At 56.4% G+C, this 19,757-nt stretch overlaps 1 protein-coding gene across 2 annotated transcripts; it reads left to right on the forward strand.

Moving 5' to 3' along the window:
* Nucleotides 1–574: 574 nt before the first annotated feature.
* On the forward strand, nucleotides 575–18,591 carry TRIM35 (tripartite motif containing 35). Of its 2 annotated transcripts, none has more exons than XM_075126297.1 (7): nucleotides 575–593; nucleotides 1,937–2,363; nucleotides 5,252–5,347; nucleotides 8,310–8,540; nucleotides 11,139–11,161; nucleotides 12,056–12,177; nucleotides 17,756–18,591. In XM_075126297.1, exons 2-7 carry the CDS (start codon nucleotides 1,941–1,943, stop codon nucleotides 18,319–18,321), a joined length of 1,461 nt encoding a protein of 486 aa, XP_074982398.1. In that variant the 5' UTR covers nucleotides 575–593; nucleotides 1,937–1,940; the 3' UTR covers nucleotides 18,322–18,591. The 2 variants fall into 2 exon arrangements, with proteins under 2 accessions (XP_074982398.1, XP_048701827.2); XM_048845870.2 differs by lacking the exon at nucleotides 575–593 and adding an exon at nucleotides 1,377–1,557.
* Nucleotides 18,592–19,757: the final 1,166 nt, after the last annotated feature.

Genomic DNA, 19,757 nt, shown 5'->3' on the forward strand with positions numbered 1-19,757 from the left:
TCATGTTTGGCTAAGGGTAGGAATGGGAACAGGGACACAGGCGTAAGGCTCTGTGGTGTCAGAGCTGGGAAGGAGGATACTAAGGAAGGAAACTGGAATCATGCTTGCTGGAAGTTCACCCAATAAACATCGAATTGTTTGCACCTTTGGACTTCGGGTATTGCTGCTCTCTGTTCATGCGAGAAGAACCAGGGAAGTAAGTGGGTGAAGGAATAAGCCCCCTAACACATGTGAGCACATGAGACTCTCCACTTTCATTTAAAAAATAGTAAACGTCTAGCCCTTCCTGCTTGAAAATGTGACACCCCTAAAGCAGGGGTGGGCAAACTATGGCCCGAGGGCCACATCCGGCCCTTCAGATGTTTTAATTCAGCCCTCAAGCTCCTGCTGGCTCCCAGAAGCAGAGGCATGTCCCCGCTCCGGCTCCTACAGGTAGGAGCATCCAGGGGGCTCCACAAGTTGCCCCTGCAGCTCCCATTGGCCGGGAACTGAGGCCAATGGGAGCTGCACGGGCAGCATGCAAGGCTGCCTGGCCATGCCTCCGCGTAGGAGCCGGAGAGGGGACATGCTGCTGCCTCTGGGAGCTGCTTGAGGTAAGCTCTGCCCAGAGCCTGGACCCCTTACCCCCCCTCCCACCCTCTGAACCCCTCGGTCCCCGCCCAGAGCACCCTCCTGCACCCCCAACCCCTCATCCCCAGCCCCCACCCTCTCCACACACTCCAACCCACTGCCCCAGCCCCCTCCTACATTCTGAACTCCTCATTTCCCTCACCCCGACCCCAATTTCGTGAGCATTCATGGCCCGCCGTACAATTTCCATACCCCGCCGTGGCCTTCGGGCCAAAAGGCTAGCATCACCGTTGGCTCTCATGCAGCTGGGTGGGCTCTGTGTGAGCCTCAGACCCGCGCCCTGCGTCCAGGATGGTAGCCAAGCCTCGGCACCACCCAGGCCCCCTTGCACCAGCCCCTGTAGCATGGGTTTAGGTAGGTAACAAACAAAGGGCTGGACAATCATTAATTTACGGCACTAATAAACCCAACCCCGGCCCCTCTCAAGGCCAGGGCAGCGCGCAATAGACACAGGCCCAGGGCCAGCTGGATCAGAGACCGTGGGGTCTCCCTGGGGATCTGTGCCAAGGGGTCTCCGCCGGGGGGGCTCGCACAGCTGCTGCAAAGCGAAGCCCGTTTCCCAATTCTGGTCAATCTCCTTGTTCAGGGTTGGAAGAAAGCGACTCTTCTGTCCGTCCCCCGCCCCCTTCCGAGCCACAGCCCGTCCCGGCGGGGGAGACTCGCCCCTCCCGGGCCGCACCCCGCACCCCGGCGTGGGCTGCCGGAGCCGCTCCCTAGCCCCGCAGGGGCCGGCCGGGGGTGGAGCCCGGCTCCAGCCCGCCGAGCCCAGGGACATAAAAGGAAAGACCCGGCTGCGGCGGCTCCTCTCTCCCGGGGCCCGATCGCCCCAGCGATGCCCGGAGACTCCCACCGGCAGCGCCGAGCCCGGGGCGGCTGCAAACGGTGCCTCCCGGCCCGGGGCCCCGCCGCCGCCGGCTCCGAGCCCAGGTAAAACCCAGCAGCAGCAGCCGGGGCGGGCGCCTGCGATGCGGCGGCTGGGGGGCGTTACGCGGCGGCGGGTCTTCCCGGGGCCCCCCCGGCTGGCAGGAGGGAGCGAGCCCGGGGCGGAGACAGCCCGATCCCCTCCGTGCACCCACCCCGCGGCGGGAGCAAGAGGCCCCTTCCCGGCCGCGCCCACCACCGCGGCGCTGCGGCGGCGGCTCCCCCCACTGGCCTGACGCCGCGTCACCCCGCCCCGCCGGCTGGGGCTGCTCCCGGCTTCCTCCCGCCCGGAATCAGCGGCCGGGATCGCAGCCGCGGCGGGTTTTTCCCAATCGGGGTGTTTCTCCCTCTGCGCCGGTTTGACTCCCTTTTCCGCCCCCTGCAGGGCCATGGACACCGGCGCGGCTTCGGCCGCCTCCCCGCCCAGCTTCAAAGAGGAGCTGCTCTGCCCCATCTGCTACGACCCCTTCCGAGAGGCCGTGACCCTGGGCTGCGGCCACAACTTCTGCCGGGCCTGCGTGAGCCGCTCCTGGGAGCACCAGCCCCGCCACGCCTGCCCCGTGTGCAAGGAGCTGTCCGCCCTGGGCGACCTGCGGGTCAACCACACGCTCAACAACCTGGTGGAGATGCTCCTGCGGGAGGAGAGCCGGCGGGGCGCCCCGGGGGGCCCTGCCCTGTGCGCCCTGCACCGCCAGGAGGCCAAGCTCTTCTGCCAGGACGACAAGGAGCTGGTGTGCGCCTTGTGCCAGGGCGCCAAGCAGCACGCGGGCCACAGGGTGCGGCCGGTGGCGGAGATGGCCAAGGACTACAGGGTGAGTGGCCCCGGGGCGGGACGTGGCCTCAGCGAGCCGGGGGCACGGCCGGGCAAGGGAGACACGTGCGAGGGCGGTGGCGGGGAGGGTGTGCGCCCGGGGACACGTGCCGGGCGGCGTGGACCCCCGGGCGTGCACGACGACCCTGTGCTGGCATGGGGACCCGAGATTTGCCCTCGGTGGGAACCCCGTGGCGTGGGGGCACACCCGTGGTATGTGCCCGGTTGTGCGTCGGATACAGGGATGTGCACGGCTGGGATACGGGGGTGCACCCAGTGGCATGTCCACGCTGGGAGTGGACTGCGCCTTGGATCGCCCGGAGGGAGGGGAATTTTGCTGCGGGGAGGTGGGCCTCAGATGGGGGGGTACACAGAGCTTTCCCCCCTTGCAGAATGACATGTATGTGCAGCCCCTCCTGACATGCGAACTGCCTGAGGCCCTGGGACAGGGATTTTGATGGCGCTCCCCTTAGGAAATAGCAGGAAGTAGGTGCGGCTGTAAGCAGGAAGCCAGCTGTAGGGTGACTGTGTGTTGGGGGGGTCCTGAGTGAAAGGCACCAGGCCTCTGCTCTTCCTCTGACTGCTTCCAAGGTACCCTGGCTGTAAGGGTGCTGCTTCGCTGCTCTGCCAGCTCCTCTCCTCTCCGCATGGCCCAGTTGCTGGGGTGTGTTAAGAAAACTGGTGTGCCATGTGCTCGCCCGCCCAGTGCCCACAGGCAGGACACCCAGGGCTGTCGCTTGCCCTGTTAGCAGCATGGCAGGCGCTGGAGAGAGCTCTGGGCCGGCCCCCACTCTCCCCAGCCTGGAGACAGTTCGTGACCTTGGATGGGGAATGGCCCCTTCTCCAGCCCCTTCTCCTGCCACGGCTGCCGGCCTGGAGAGCGGGATCCACGGGGCAAGGGCAGTGACGTTTGCTTAGCACTGGTACGGGGGGAGGACGAGAGACAGTGGCAGAGCAGTGATGCTCTGGGGCCTCTCCCCACTCACGAGCCAGGGAGCAGAGAGCAGGGCCCATCTCCAGGCGGCAGTTTTGCTCTTCCAGCCGGAAAAGGGAAATTGGAGCTGCTGTCGTCACTGGCCGAGTGAGTCACCCGGGAGGGGGGCGCGCCTTAATTCAAACGCTGCAGCAGCCCTTGGAGCGGGCTCTGAAATCTGTTTATAACTCCCACTGACAGTGCACAGGGAGGGTAGTATGGCCTAGTGGTTGAGACACAGTCCAGGCAGTCAGGCCTCCTGCGCTCTCATCCCAGCCGTGCTGTGAGCGGGCATGAGTCACTGACCCTCTTGCTGGACGCTTCCTGTCTGTAAAACGGGGAGAATCAGCATGGGGAACATGGGGCTTTCCAGACAGGATCAGGCCCAGGGCTCCTCTAGCCCAGGGTCCTGTCTTGGACGGTGGCCAGGACCAGATGCTTTGGAGGAAGGTGCAGAAAACCCTGCAAGAGGCATTCACTGGCTCACCTGCCCCCGGGGCAGTGCCTTGGGGGTTGTCTTCTAAACTCTCCTGCTTCAGTGTAGATTCCTGAGTGTTGTGAGGCTAGATTGATGTTTGTTAGGTGCTTGGAGGTCCCCAGAGGGAAAGGGCTAGCGAAATGCAACTCATTATTATTAATGAGCTAGCCGGGAGACAGGACTCCCCCACCGCCTCTCTTCCCCCCCAAGCAGGCGCTCAGGGCTGCGGCAGAGAGAGATGCCTTTCCCTGCCGGCCCCAACCCAGCCCCGAGGAGAGGTGCCTCTCCACCCCAGCCCAAGTGCTGCTGTGGGGGGAGAGACCTGGGGGGAGTCCTTTCTCCCTGCTGTAGCCCTGGGGTAGCCTGCACCCCAAACCCCTCATCCCTAGCCCCATCCTAGAGCCTTAGCCCCCAGCCCTGAGCCCCTCATCCTTGGCCCTACCCCAGAGCCCGCACCCCCAGATGGAGTCCTCACCCTCCCCCCCGCACCCCAACCCTCTGCCCCAGCCCTGCCACATGTCACCCATCAGCTCCATATTGGTGCACATGACAAAATTCATTCCGCATATGGATGGGAAAAACAAGAGGGAACACTCTTAATGAGCTGGTGTGATTTCACATGGGGTGGGGGGAGCGAGAGAGAGAGTGTGTGTGTATATGTCTTTATACACACACACATATGTATAAAAATAAAAGGGGTCCCTGACAAAGGCCTGCCATTGAGGAATAGGGTGACCAGATCACAACAGTGAAATATCGGGGGGGGACACCCCCACTCCTCCCAGGCTCTGCCCCAGGTCCTGCCCCCTGCCCGCTCGGCCCCCACCCTGCGCCCTTCCTCATCCCCCGGCCCGCCGCTGGCTTGCTGTGTCCTCAGTTCCCCACCCACCGCTGGCCTCTTCACCCCCTCTCGCCTGCCAGTCGCCTTTTCACCCTGCCCGCTGCTTGCTCGCCCGCCCGCCTTTTCACCCCGCCACTCGCCTCTTCACACGCCACTTGCCCCTATGGCACCGACTTCCCCTCTGCCAGGTGGGTGCTTGCCCGCCCCCTTCCCCCAAGTCCCCGCCCCGCCGCCTTCCCATTCCTCCCCCTCCCTCCTGGAAAGTCCAAAGTGCCTCCAAATAGCTGTTAGGTGGTGGGAAGCACTGGGAGGAGCGGGGACGCGGTGCGCTGGAGAGAGGGGGGGAGAATAAGGTGAGGACGGAGGAGCTTGGCTGCATTTTTCCCCTGTGGGTGCTCCAGCCCTGGAGCACCCACGGGGTCGGTGCCTCCTTCCCGCTCGCCTCCTTACCTGAATATCAGGACAAATGGCGTCCTGATCGTACATCGATCGGGATGCGGGACAAAGGGTTAAATATCGGGACAGTCCAGATTTTATTGGCACATCTGGTCACCCTATCGAGGAACGTGTTCTATAAGGAACATCTCCTTCCTGCAGGCCAAATGGAGGAACATGGAGAACTCCCTGCGGGACAAGGTGAAGGATTTCGGGACAATCCGGCGGTCGTATGAGTCCATCTCCAAGCACAACCAGGTAAACCACCAGGTTGAAGTGGGTTGGTGGATTACACCATCCCTAACCGGACAGCTGGGGAGATAGTCATAGGTTTTTTTCATAGATACTAAGGTCAGAAGGGACCATTATGATCATCTAGTCCGACATCCTGCACACTGCAGGCCACAGAATCTCACCCTCCCACTCATGCGTTTAAACCTCTCACCTATGTCTGAGCTATTGAAGTCCTCAAATCATGGTTTAAAGACTTCAAGGAGCAGAGAATCCTCCAGCAAGTGACCCGTGCCCCATGCTACAGAGGAAGGCGAAAAACCTCAGGGCCTCTTCCAGTCTGCCCAGGAGGAAAATTCCTTCCTGACGCCAAATATGGCGATCAGCTGAACCCTTAGCATATGGGCAAGAGTCACCAGCCAGATACTAGAGAAAATTCTTTCCTGGGTAACTCAGATCCCACCCCATCTAACATCCCATCACAGGCCATTAGGCCTATTTACCATGAATATTTAAAGATCAATTAATTACCAAAATCATAGAAAGAAAAGGAGTACTTGTGGCACCTTAGAGACTAACCAATTTATTTGAGCATGAGCTTTCATGAGCTACAGCTCACTTCATCGGATGCATTCATTCATTCATTATTTTTTTTCCCCCCACTGAATACATCCGATGAAGTGAGCTGTAGCTCATGAAAGCTCATGCTCAAATAAATTGGTTAGTCTCTAAGGTGCCATAAGTCCTCCTTTTCTTTCTGCGATTACAGACTAACACGGCTGCTACTCTGAAACCTACCAAAATCATGTTATTCCATCATACCATCTCCTCCATAAACTTATGGAGTTTAATCTTAAAGCCAAGAGATTAGTCCTACAGAAGCTGCAAGGGGGAGGGGGTCTTGGCTGATTGCAAAGGGCGGGGGGTTTAGCCGATAGCAAACCTGCAGCTGGCCTTATTGTTTGTGGGGCCCAACCCACAGGGAATTGGCTGCTGAGTCTTTCTCTCTGCTACCGGGGGGGCTGAGTTGAGCCATGAGTTACTGAGTTGGTGTCACAGCCCAGGGCCCCCTATTCTCCCTGTGTGACCAGTGCCGGAGGCTGGGCCTTGTTTGAAAACTTCTCTCAATGGCGCCTTCTGTCCCGCAGGATCCAAAGGCCCTTTGCAAACTGTACCTAGTGGATCACACTCCCATGGCAGAAATGCAGCCACCTCTGGGGTGGAACGCTGCCCCTATCCGTGCCAGCAATCCCACGTAACGGCAGGAGTGTTGTGGGGAGACAGGCTGGGGTCACAGGAGGGAGAATCCGCCCCTGTTGGTTGTGTGCCTAGGGGTCAGGACTGGGGATTGGGAGGGTGGGGGCTGGAGTAACGTGGGGTGCACCGCACATGCATCTTTCGACACCTGCCGCAGCCCAGCAAGCAGCTGGGAGCCCTGGGCTTTGCCCTTCTTAGTCTCTTCGCGACAAGCACGGGCAAGTCCGCAGAGATCTTTGGGAACGTACCAGAGGCCCCTGGTGAAGATGCCTGAACCCCCCCCCCCCCCCAATGGACAGTGTAGGGAGGCGGAGAGATTCCCAAAGGCACAAACGGGAGCCGGGCACCTGCTTCCCATTCCTTTGCAATGGCAGAGAGGCCTCCAGCTGTCCGCTGTGCCTTGGAGAATCGCCTGCTTGTGGGATGCCCTGGGCTGGGGAGGGCTCGCCCTGGCCTTGTCCTCTGAGGGTCCTGGGCAGTGGGAGGCCTGTGGACCAGGTTGGGTGACCTGGGGAGAAAAAAGCAAACTCCCCTGGGGGTGACATCGGCAAGGCGAGAGCAGTTGTTGCTGTGAGAGCTCTGGGGGAGCTGAGGTGAGTGGGGGGGGTTGGGGGGGCACTCAGTCCATGTGGCTCATCATTCTCCAGCACGCTTAAGCCCTGGGAACGGTTAGTAGGACGATTGGCCGGGTGGCCACAGGTGTGGCTGGTTTAACTATTGCAAGCCCAGCGGCGGTCTGTAGCTTCCCCTACCCCAGAGCCCACCTTGACTCTGAAATGGACTGAGCGGTCACGGAGGCTGCTTTCCGACAGGAGGCTGTCACTGGGTGGGAAATGCTGGCCGGTCTCTAGAGCTCTGGCCCACTGCTGGGAAACCCAAGGGCCAATGGCTCTTCCGGGTGATGGCAGCCGGTGGGCTTCTGCTGGTGTCCAAAGGAATAAGCTATAATGTGGCAGTCCTCCGAGGGATTCCCTGTGGGAGCGAAGGCATGCCCAGGGGACTGGGGGTCGGGGAGTGGGGCTCAGGATCTGGGTTCAGCTGCTGGCTCTGTCAGACTCTGTGGGACTTCAGGCAAGTCATTTCACCACTTCTGCGTCCATTCCCCATCAGCCCAATGGGGCTCCTGCCCTGTGCCCTGTTTAGCAGAGCTGGTCAAAAATCCTTCTTCTCTCTCCCGCCCCCACATCCCCCCCAGAAAAAACATCAATTTTTGGATGGAAAAAGATACATTTTCATTTTGAATTGAAACGTTTTGATTTGGGCTTTGAACTCCCTTCCCCCTGTTTGGGTTTTCAGCTCTCCCCCTCCCTTTTCAATTTTTCCAGGGGGCCCGAAACCCAAAGTGTTTTCCACCTGGGAAACACAAAACTCACATTTTTTGCTTTCATTTTTTTTTGTGTTGAAAAATCAAAAGATTCTTCAGCCTCAGACGGTTTGAGTACTACCAAGATTTGGACAGAACGGACTCTTTCTAATGAAAAAGTCATTAGGAAAACTCTGGTCAGTCTTTTTCGATTGTAAACTCCTTGGGGCAGGGGCCCTCCAGCTACATGTTTGTCAGCACCCTAGCTAGATGCCACTACCATACAAATAACATTCTTCCCTTCCTGTCCTAGAGTGGGGGCCTGTTGACCTGAGGGCGGCTGTTGGGTGCAGTGACCCCGTGGGGGTGGAAAGGGCCGGGTCTAAGTCAGGTCGCTGCTATGGTCCTGCTCCTCCTCCCGCCGGGCAGGTGGAGGTCGCCAGGCTGGAGGATCAGATCAGGAAGGAGTTTGAGAAGCTGCACGAGTTCCTGCGGGGTGAGGAGAAGGCCCTGCTGTCGGAGCTGCACGAGGAGGCCCGACACAAGCGGGGCCTGATCGAGGGCAAGATCAAGAAGCTGTCAGAGGACAGCGATGCTCTGCTGCACGAGGTCAACCAGCTGCAGGCTGACCTGACGGAGGACGACGTCTCCTTCCTCAGGGTAATGCCACCCTCCTGCCCTCCTCCCTATGCCTGCAGTGCTCACCTTGGGGGGCCCCCCCGAGTCAGATGGGGGAGTTGCGGGGAGGGGGAGTGGTCAAAGTACATCCTAGCTCTGCCCACTGTCAAAGCTCCACCAGGTTTCTGCTCAAATGATCTGTAGTACAGTTGTTAACACATGGTCGTCGTTAGTCTTCGGCTATAGCCAGTGCAGCCGCCTGCCTCTCCTGGGACCAAATAACCACTGGTTTCCAGAGCTGCTGGGGGCCTCTGTGTGGGAGCCTTTACCCCCCTGAGAAATAACAGAGAGGATCTAGAGACCAAGGCAGGACCTAAACTGCAATTTGTCTGGAAACAATAATCTGAAATGGTGCTTAACAGGGTGGGGCCAGGGCATGAGACCCAGCCAGGGGTGAAAGTAAGTCGAGTGACTTACCGGTACGCTGGGGCCAGCTTTGGCCCCCCAGAAGGGGCGGGGCCTAGGGCAGAAGGGGATCAGAGCCAGCCCCAGCCCACCCTGTAAGGTAAGTGCCCCCCTCCTTCTCCTCCTTCCCCCCTCCCCCCCCAGGGTAGCGGCAGCAGCCCGCGGCTCCGGGGGCTATTTAAAGGGCCCGGGGCTCCCCTGCTTCTACTGCCCCCATCCTTTAATTAGCCGCCGGAGCTCTGGGGAAGCGGCAGGTCTCCAGCGGCTATTTAAAGGACCGGGGCGGCAGTGGCAGCTGGATCCCTGGCCCTTTAAATAGCCCCCGGAGCCCCTGCTACCCCAGGGCTCTGGGGGCTATTTAAAGGACCTGCGGCTCCCCTGCTTCTACCGCCCCGGCCCTTTAAACAGCCCCCGGAACCCTGGGGTAGCGGCGGTGGGGCTCCGGCGGCTATTTAAAGGGCCGGGATGGTAGAAGCAGGGGAGCCCTGGGCCCTTTAAATAGCCGCCGGAGCCCCACAGCCACTACCCCAGGGCTCCAGCAGTGGGACTCTGGAGGCAATTTAAAGGGCCTGGGGCTCCAGCCATTGCTGGGAGCCCCAGGCTCTTTAAATTGCCCCCTGGGGACAGGGCCGCCCAGAGGGGGGAGCAAATGGGGCAGTTTGCCCCGGGCCCCGCAGGGGCCCCCACGGGAGTTTTCGGCTGCACACCCGGAGTGAAGGACCCGCCACCGCTCCTTCCGCTCCAGGTCTTCGGCGGCAATTCGGCGGCGGGGGTCCTTCCACTCCATGTCTTCAGCGAAGTGCTCCGAAGACCCGGAGCAGAAGGACCCCTGCCGCCGAAGACCCCAGGCCCCCTGAATCCTCTGGGCGGCCCTGCCTGGGGAAGCCAGGCTGCCCCAGTACGGTGCACCGGCTCTTGCTGGTATGCTGTACCGGGGCCTACCAGCTTACTTTCACCTCTGGACCTAGCTCTGATGTGAAGTGGCAGCGAAAAACGACTGTTGCAATTTTGGGTAAGGAGTGGTGGGTCCTCTCCATATGGCTCTTCATAGCTGGCATCCGTTCCGAGAGCCGCCCCACCAAGGATGTTGGTGCATCGGAGAGGGTTTGGACGCATGATGCCCAGAGCCACAAAGGATCAAGGGCTGGAGGGGTGGGCGTGGCTTGCAGCGAGCGAGAGGGTTCCCAGGGCTAGATATATGCAGCGCAGCTGAGGGGCATAAAAACTCTGAGCTAGGTGGAGCTCCCCTGATTGACACCAGCTGAGGCTCTGTCCCTGTATTTGAAGGGTGTAATCGCTTGGGATGAAAGCAAACCCCTTAGGGCGGGTCTGCACTAGAAAATGAGGTCGACCCAGCTTCGTCGCTCGGGGTGAGAAAAATCCACCGCCCGAGTGACGTAGGTAAGCCAGCCTGAGTCCTGTGTAGCCAGCGCTGAGCTGACGGAAGAATTCTTCCATTGACCTAGCTACCGCCTCTGGGAGGTGGATTACCTACGTCAGTGGGAGAACCCCAGAGTGTCTACACTGAAGCTGCAGCTGCGCCGCTGTAGTGTTTCAAGTGTAGACGAGCCTTTAGCGTGCTACAGAAGGGCCTGGGAGGGGAGGGAATAACTAGAAGGGAATGGGATGCAAGCGGGAAAGGAGACCTTGCCTGTCTCCTGCCTGTGTTGTGAGTCGACACCTCTTCCGGGCTGTTTGGGCAAAACAATCACGTTTTCAATGTAAATTCTCTGTGAAACCTGCTCAGAAGCATGTGGTTTTGTTGTGGGGGTTTTGCATTTTGGGTTGCCCCAGTCCTGGGCAGGAGAATAGCAACCCCCTCTCCCCCACCGCCCTCCCCAGACTGTGCAGTCAGATGCTCCAGTGCATAAGAGCCTGGTCTCCAGGGCACGTTTCTGCCCACCTTTGTCAGTTCTGCCCACCATTGTTGGGGTGGGGAGGGATAGCTCAGTGGTTTGAGCATTGGCCTGCTAAACCCAGGGTTGTGAGTTCAATCCTTGAGGGGGTCATTTAGAGATCTGGGGCAAAAATTGGGGGATTGGTCCTGCTTTGAGCAGGGGGTTGGACTAGATGACCTCCTGAGGTCCCTTCCAACCCTGGTATTCTATGATTCCTCTGATCATTACAAAAGCGCCTCGTGCAGGTTTAACGTGCGACGTCTCTCTCCTCTTTCAGAAACACAAGAACCGCAAGCGCAGGTAGGTTCCTGAGCATTTGAAATCCCGAATGTGCAGCTGGGGTTTATTGGATTAAACCTGGCCCTCGTACGCCAATTCCCATGGCGTTGCCAATCCCGAGTGAAACGGCTTTGTCCGTGACACAGACCCCACATCAAAACATTCCCGCGGGGGGACATTAAAACACTGCGGGATACATGTGGCTGCTGCTGCGAATAGGTGGAGGTGGTTCTTTCGGAGAGATCCTTGTTTTCGAGGGTGCAGAGTACCAGCAATTCCTGCCAGTGCCAAGCACCTCTGACAAGGCAGCTCACGGTCCTGTGGGTCCCAGAGCAATTTACAAGTTGCACGTGGTAAAGATGAGCTTGAGGTGCGAAATCTGGGTTGAAACCATTCTAATCCCACCCTCCCAAGCTCCACCTTGGGCCCTGAAGGGCTGGTCCAGGGCTAATCTCCAGTACCCGAGGCAGGAATTGCAGCTCTGCTCCCTCCCTCCCCTGGGAATGACCCTAGGCTGCCGTTCAGGCCTGGAAATGAAGGGTCCCATCTCCAAATGAATGAAGGGCAGTTGCAGACAGGCTGTAACTACCCAAGCTGGAATCTAGCCAGGGAAAGTGCTCTGGAATCACTGAGGATTTGGTTTCAAAGCCCCGTTTGAAAGACACCCCCTCCCTCAGCCCAGTGCCCCCTATTCTCATGCTGGGCTGACCCTGAGAATGGAGTGCTGTCCTGACTCAGCAGTGCCTTGGAGATCTCCATCCCTGGCCCGGCCTCAGTGGTGGGACATTGGACTGTAACCGTCACCTGCAGGCAGTACAGAATGCCCTCCCCAATTTAAGCGATCCTTTGCATTAACCCCCTAGAACATGGCCTCTCCCAACCGGTTCCGTGTAACCTTCTCCCGCATGTCCCCAGAATTGCCTGCACGGCAGAGGAGCCAGAAGCCATCCCACCAGGGATGCTGGTTGATGTCCCCAAGTTCCTGGGGTCCCTGCAGTACGACGTGTGGAAGAAGATGCTGGACATCATTACAGTGGGTAAGGCGCTGAGGACACTGGGCGGTGAGTGAGGCGGGCAGGTGGTGGCCAATGCACCGGGTAACTTAGAGCCACAGGGCTGCTCAGACTTCAAGGCTGGGAGCACCATGGAGCTTTGCATGCCTTCAAAGGTACTCGGGCTGGGCCATGTGGAGGCTAACAGCCTACTACTGCTGATGGACTTACTCGTTTAGCTCAGGTGCTAGAGGCCTGTGGCGCTGAAGGCTGTGGGTTCAAACCCTGCTGACGACCTGGTTGTGGGGTTACACTGGCACATGTAAGTCAGGCTGGTTTGTGTCTTATGATGCAGGAGCTAAGAGCCTGACCAAACCTGCTGGCTGGGAGCTATAACCAATTCCTCCTCTGCCCCCGATCTGCAGAGAATAACGCACCCGGAACAGTGGGTTACATGTAGAAGCCACAGATGCTGCATAAACAGACGCCAGATGCTGCTAAACCGAATTGTAAACTGGTGGAGAGGAAAGCTTCAACTCTCCCCTCTAACGTTTGAGCTAGAGGGGCATCCCCGTCTTCAGACTTACACACACGCAGATCCCCACTGTATCCGCCAGAGGGCAGTGGGACACACACAAACACCTAAGAATGACAATACTGGATCAGACCAAGGGTCTCTCCAGCCCAGTATCCTGTCTGCCGACAGTGGCTGGTGCCAGGTGCTTCACAGGGAAGGAACAGAACAATTACCTAGTGATCCATCCCTTGTTGGCTAGTCCCAGCTTCTGGCAGGTAGAGGCTTAGGACACCCAGAGCATGGCTTTGTGCCCCTGACTGTCGTGGCTAATAGCCACTGACGGACCAATCCTCCATGGGAACTTTAGTTCTTTTTTGAACCCAGTTATATTTTTGGCCTTCACAACATCCCCTGGCAAGGAGTTCACAGGTTGACCATGCGTTGTGTGAAGAAATACTTCCTCTGTTTCTTTTAAACCTGCTGCCTCTTAATTTCGTTGCGGGACCCCTGGTTCTTGTGTGTTATGAGAAAGGAGTAAATAACACTTCCTAATTCACTTTCTCTGCACCAGTCATGATTTTATAGACCTCTCTCATATCCCTCCTTATTCGTCTCTTTTTCTAAGCTGAACAGTCCCAGTCTTTATAATCTCCTTATTTGTTGCCCTTCTCTGTACTTTTTCCAATTCTAATATATCTTTTTTTGAGATGGGGCAACCAGATCTGCACGCAGTATTCAAGGGGTAGGCGTACTGTGGCTTTACGTAGGGGCAGCATGATATTATGAGTCGTCTTATCTGCCCCTTTCCGAATGGTTCCTAACATTCTGTTCGCCTTTTTGATGGCTGCTGAGTATTGAGAGGATGTTTTCAGAGAACTCTCCACAATGACTCCAAGCTCTTTCTTGAATGGTAACAGCTCATTTACACTCCATCAGTTTGTGTGTATAGTTGGGATTGTTTTCCAATGGGCATTACTTTGCTTTTATCCACACTGCACTTCATCTGCTCTTTTGTTGCCCAGTCACTCAGTTTAGTGAGATCCCTTTGTAATCTTCACAGTCAGCATTGGACTCAACTTCTATCCTGAGTAGTTTTGTATCATCTGGAAACTTTGCCATCTCACTGTTTACCCCTTTTTCCAAATTGTTTATGAATATGTTGAACAGCAGTGGTCCCAGTACAGATCCTAGGGGGAATCTGCTATTTCCCTCTCTCCTGTCAAAACTGACTGTTTATTCCTCCCGTGTGTGCCTTATCTTTTAACCAGCTACTGATCCATGAGAGAATCTTCCCTCTTATCCCATGACTGCTTGGTTTGCGAAGAGCCTTTGGTGAGGGACCTTGTCAAAGGCTTTCTGAAAGTCCAAGTACACTATATCCACTGGATCCCCCTTGTCCCCATGTTTATTGTTATTGACACACACAAAGAATTCTAATAGATTGCTGAGGCATGATTTCCCTTTACAAAAGCAGTGTTGACTCTTCCCCCCAAAAATCGTGTTCATCCATGTGTCAGCATGACCTACTCTATTCTTTAGTCCAGTACCAGGCAAATTGGCTGAAACTAAAGTTAGTGATCACTGGCCTGTAATTGCCAGGATCACCTCTGGAGCCTTTTTAAAAAATTGGCATTACATTAGCTACCCTCCAGTTATCGAACACAGACTGATTTAAGTGGTAGGTTAAATACCACAGTTAGTAGTTCTTCAGTTTCATATCTGAGTTAATTCAGAACTCTTGGGTGACTACCGTCTGGTCCTGGTGACTTATTACTGTCAAAGTTTGACTCAGACTCACAATTTATCAGACCACTCTGTTTTATTAGCAAAGCTGCTCTGCTAATACATTTAGAAGTGAGCCCCCCGAGTGGGGCTTGTGTCTTTTAATTTATACAGTTTTTTGGAGAAGAAGTTACAGACAAAAGAAGAAAAAGATTTTAGTCACCACCCTTCGAGATCCCTGAGACCAGTCACGTATCTTCAATTACCTGCCACCCTTAACAATCTCCTTTAACAGCTTCCAGTTAACTTAACTAATTGCCCTTCACACCTTCCATTCTGATGCCTGCTTCTTAGACGTGCTGGCTCTATCTTATTTGCTTCTCCATTCAAAAGCTAACTGTCCCTACGTGTGCTCCCTCAGATACTTTGTAACATGTTTTGGCATGCCCTCTTGTATACAATGTATCCAGCATGTCCCCCTGGGACAGTTCCTCAGGTCTGTCACCTAAAAAGAACGGCCTGGGTGTGGGAATGTCCCTCACGTCCTCTGCAGCGAAGACCAATGCAAAGGATTCATTTAGCTTCTCTGCAATGGTCTTGTCGTCTTTGAGTGCTCCTTTAGCATTTCAGTCGTCCAGTGGCCCCACTGGTTGTTTGGCAGCTTCCTGCTTCTGATGTACTTAACTTTTTGGTTTTGTTGCTGTTTAGTTTGAAGAGAACTAGCAAAAGACAAATTCTTTTTTTGGCCTGTCTAATTGTACTTTTACACTTGACTTGCCAGAGTTTATGCTCCTTTCTATTTTCCTCAGTTGGGAGTTGACTTCCAATTGTTAAAGGATCCCTTTTTGCCTCTAATCTCCTTTTTTTACTCTGTTTAGCCATGGTGGCATTTTTATTTTTTTGGTCCTCTGGTTGGTGGTTGTTTTTTTTTGCGGTAACTTATGGTTTGAGCTTCTATTATGGTGGTTTAAAAAAGTTTCCCTGCAGCTTGCAGGCATTTCACTCTTGTGGCTGTGCCTTTTCATTTCTGTTTCACTAGCTTCGTCATTTTGGTGTAGTTCCCCTTTCGGAAGTTAAATGCTTCTGTGGTATTTTCAACCCTACGAGGCTGTTTAAATATAATTACATGGTAGCTGAACCACACGGTGAGAGCAACCATATTCACGTCTTGGACCAGATCCTTTGTGCCACTTAGGACTAAATCAAGAATTGCCTCTCCCCTTGTGATTGCCCAGACGAGCTGCTCCCGGAAGCAGTCGTTGACAGAGTGTAGAAATTTTATCTTTGCAGCCTGTCCTGAGGTGACATGTACCCAGTCCACATGGGGATAGTTGAAATCCCCCATTATTATTGGGTTTTCTGTTGTTGTAGCCTCTCTCATCTCCCTGAGCATTTCCCAACCACCTGCATGGGTGTCAGTAGTATATTCCTGCAGCTAGACTCTTTATTATTCAAGCATGGAACCTCTATCCATAGAGATTCTGTGGCAGTGTTTCTTTCACATGCATACAGGGCTTCGCTCTAGGCTCGCTGGGGGTGCTACATCCGAAGATGAAATGGTTACGTCAGGGGTTTCCACCAGGGGGTGCTGCTGCTCGGGGCTGAGGCGTATTGGCAGAGCTCATCTGCAGGCTTAGGCGTGCAGCAGCAGGGGCTTCGCTGGGGATGTGCAGGGAGAGCCTGGGGCGGGGGGGACCTTGCCCAGAACATCAAGCTCCGGTCCGTCCTCGCCTGCGGCTTTGGCGCACAAGGGGTTAACCATACGTGGCTGGTTCTGCGCTCTGCATACACGCTGCTGTCATGATAACAAGGTGAGGAGCCTGCTAGTCATGGTGAATCTGGGCTGTGAGGGGCAAGGCCCCTGCCCTGAGTCTTCCCCCCCCCCCTCCCCCGACTGCACACAGGACAGCGCCAGGTGCGGGATGGGGCCGTCTGGCTGATTCACTCCCTGCAACGAGCTGGTGGCTTCGATCCATCAGTGCGGTGCAGGGCGGAGAGAGGGGAAGCCACTCCTGTTAGCACAGTAGGATCACATTGTCTGGGCTAGGGGGAGAACAGCCAGGGCCAGCTGGAGTCGAGACGCAGCGGGGATGGTGGCGTTGGGGGGGCTTGATAAGAGCGTGTAAAAATCCCTATGGGCCAGCTTCATCCTGGATGTAACCCACTGACTCCAGGAGTCACACCGGGGTAGAGAGCCCTCTGCAGCTGGGGAGAGCACCCTGGGCTGAGGCCCCTGGGCAGTGCATGTCGGGTGCCGACACCCCACGCTGTCTGGGACGTGGAGGGTGATGATCCCGGCCTAAGAAACGTTGAGCTGGGTGCAGATCCACGTTCACCCACCATCACGGCAGAACTTGAACGAGACCTCCCAGGCCCTGATCACACCGGCCACGGGCTGGAACCTTCCTGAGAGACGACTGAGGGTGATCGCAAGTCACTCTGCACGGGCGACGTTGGCATTGCTGGTAACTCTTAAGCAGCGCTGATGGCCTGCTGCTGCAGGCCGATCCGGGGGGCCTACAGGGCGGAGGGCCCAACGCTCATCCAGTTCCTAAAAAATTACGGGGGTTCCCATGCCAAAAAAGTTAAAATAGAATTAAAGTGGACACTGTGTTGCCCTTTGAAACGCTTAATAGGAAAAAACCCACTGAGCTCTGGCGGGAGGGTCTCATTTGGACAGGCCCTAGAAATCTTATCACTGACATGGGTTTAGAGCCAGAAAGAGGGAGGGAAGATGGCCTGTGGTGCTCCGGGACTTGGGGATTGTGGTCACGTTCTCAGCTCTGCGGCGGACTCCCCGCGTGGCTGGGCTGTGTCACTTCCAGCTGTCCGGCTCAGCTGGGAGAGGGGGCTCTTGCTGCTCTGCCTCCCCAGGGTAGCCTGGAGCAAGGCACAGCGGTGCTGGGGAGATCCGCCGTGCTTTGGTGGTAGCGTTCCCTGCAGGGCGCAGGTGTGGCAAATACTTCCCCTGCCGCAATGCCTGGCTGCCCCCCAGCGGTGCCGTGCTAGGTGCTGTACAAACGCCCAGCCAGTGAGAGCCCCAGCCCCAAAGGGCTGACGGTCCTCAAGACGAGCCGGAGCCAGTGGAGAGATGGGGTTGTGCAGACAATAGGAGGTGTGTGGGGCTCAGCCAGTTGGGAGCAGCGTGACCCACATGCCACCCGGCGTTCAGCCAGGGTTGTTCTGAGGAGGGATTTGAAGGTGTGTTGGTGGGGGTTATGAGTCTGGACTGGGGCTTTCCCCAGACACAAGCAGTGGGCTGGGGGAGCGGTTGGGTGATGGAGGGTGGCAGGTGGGATGTTTGCCCTGGGCTATGCCTGGCACCCGCATGACGGTAGCTCCGAAGGCAGCTCCTGACGTCTCCTGACAAATCTCCTTTCTCAGTTCCCTTCAGCTTTGACCCCAACTCCGCCGCAGGCTGGCTCTCTGTCTCCAGCAACCTCACCAGCATCACCAACGGCAGCTATCAGCTACTGGTGGACAACCCGGAGCGCTTCTCCTCGGCCCCCTGCATCCTGGGCTCCCGGGGCTTCTCCAAGGGCTGCCACGTGTGGGAGGTGGACCTGGGCGGGCTCACGAACTGGCGCGTGGGCGTGGCCAAGGAGCGGGGCGGCTGCCGGTGGAACTTCCACCACGACGCCCGCTCGGGCTTCTGGTACATCTACCGCCTGCAGGGCGCCGACAGCGAGATGTGCCGGGCCTCCAACTCGGCCAGGTCGGAGACGGCAGTCCGGGACCTCAAGCGGATCCGGGTGGAACTGGACTGCGACGAGGGCGAGCTCTCCTTCTATGACGCCGACCAGAAGAGCCACATCTACACCTTCCATGAGCCATTCAGTGGCGAGGTTTTCCCCTATTTCTACGTGGGCAACCCAAAGCCTGATATGCCACCCGGGTCTCTCAGGATCTGCCCTCTGCGTGTCCTGATCAAGGAGGACCTTCCACTTTAGGCTGCTATATACAACCAGTAAAGGCTCCCCCCCCATTCCCATCCTCCATTCCCCCTGGCCTGCTGCTTCCAAGCGCTGTTCTACACGGCGGCCCATCAGGATGTCCTCCTCCAATGGACCAACCCCCTCAGGCCCCTGGTTTCCTGCTTGGGCTTTCTCAAGGGAAGCTGTTACTTGTGGGTTTTTATTTTCTACTGTTTGCCTTCATAACAGATGGTGGCTCTTTTTTTTTGTCTTTTTAATAAAGCTCTGTGGTGGCAGGACCCAGCAGTGGCCGTGGGGGCCTTGTGTTTTGGATCACAAATTCCAAGCGTCTCCCTTCGACTCTTAGTCAGGAAAGATTCTGTTAGCTGCCAAACCCCCTCCCCCTCCTTTTTGGGGGGAAAAAAAAAATCACAGCTGAGTTGGGAAAGCATTTCCTTACACCCGCAATCTGTGGAACTCCTGGTCACATGATGCTGAGGCCAAGAGCTTCTCAGGCTTCAAAAAAATGGGTGTGGGCTAATGAGATTTTTCTAGCCCCCTCTTCCCCCCCCCCCCCCAGCACATAAACCAACTACTAGAGGGCAGGGTAGCAGATACTCAAGGAACTCCCTCAGGGCAGATGGTATTCCAGAATTACCCTTGTGTAAGATTTCTTGCACCTTCCTCCTTGACTATCTAGTGTAGACCCCTGTTGAGACAAGATCCTGGACTAGCTAGACCACCAGTCCCTTGCAGTGCAATGTATAGATCCTCCTCTTCACTCTATCCCTTGGCTGGCATAAAACCAACACCTAGCTCTCGCACAAATAGTTTAATGAGCTTGACAGACTAAAGGGCTGTAGCTGTTTTTCCTATATGAAAATGGGGGGCGGGGGAGACTGAAAGCCTCAGGGGATTGGTCATAACCTACGAAGCCTCTTCGTCCAAGGTAATAGGCTCAAATCCAGGCCAAGTCAATAGAGATCCCGAACAGGTCCTGTGTTCTGGCTGGGTGGCCAAGGGGAAATGAGCGAATGTTCCTGATCTCAGACTCCTGCCTGTCACAGTGGGTAGCTCAAGTAGCCAGGAGCTCTGAACTCCCCTTGTCCCTCCTGTTCACGGTGAGAATAATCCCGAACGGAGTAGCGTCAACAGGAGTGATCAACCTTGCACTTTTTCTTCAGTGTTAATTTCTGCGTAACCTGTCATCTCCCTGGCCCCAGCTGCTCTGTGTCCTGACTGACTGGATGCCTCTACCCAGGCTGACATGAAGCCATCTAATAAAAGCATTTTTCATCGGGGGCTCTCAAAGCACTTCCAAAAGGAGCTCAGTGTCCCCTCCATTTTACAGATATGGAAGCTGAGGTACAGCTGGCTTTGACTTGCTTAGGTCACCCAGTGGCAGTGCTGGGAATAGGACGCAGGTCTCCAGAGGTTCTCCAAAAAAAGAAAAGGAGGACTTGTGGCACCTT

This window comes from Caretta caretta, chromosome 3, assembly GCF_965140235.1.
Source record: "Caretta caretta isolate rCarCar2 chromosome 3, rCarCar1.hap1, whole genome shotgun sequence".
Classification (NCBI taxonomy): Eukaryota; Metazoa; Chordata; order Testudines; family Cheloniidae; genus Caretta; species Caretta caretta.

Bases quoted from the DNA above. Each gene is read 5' to 3' on its own strand.
- TRIM35 (XM_048845870.2), top strand. From the start codon at position 1,463: ATGCCCGGAGACTCCCACCGGCAGCGCCGAGCCCGGGGCGGCTGCAAA. The intron at 5,348-8,309 runs GTAAACCACCAG...CCCGCCGGGCAG, and splicing joins CCATCTCCAAGCACAACCAG to GTGGAGGTCGCCAGGCTGGA. The intron at 8,541-11,138 runs GTAATGCCACCC...CTCCTCTTTCAG, and splicing joins ACGACGTCTCCTTCCTCAGG to AAACACAAGAACCGCAAGCG.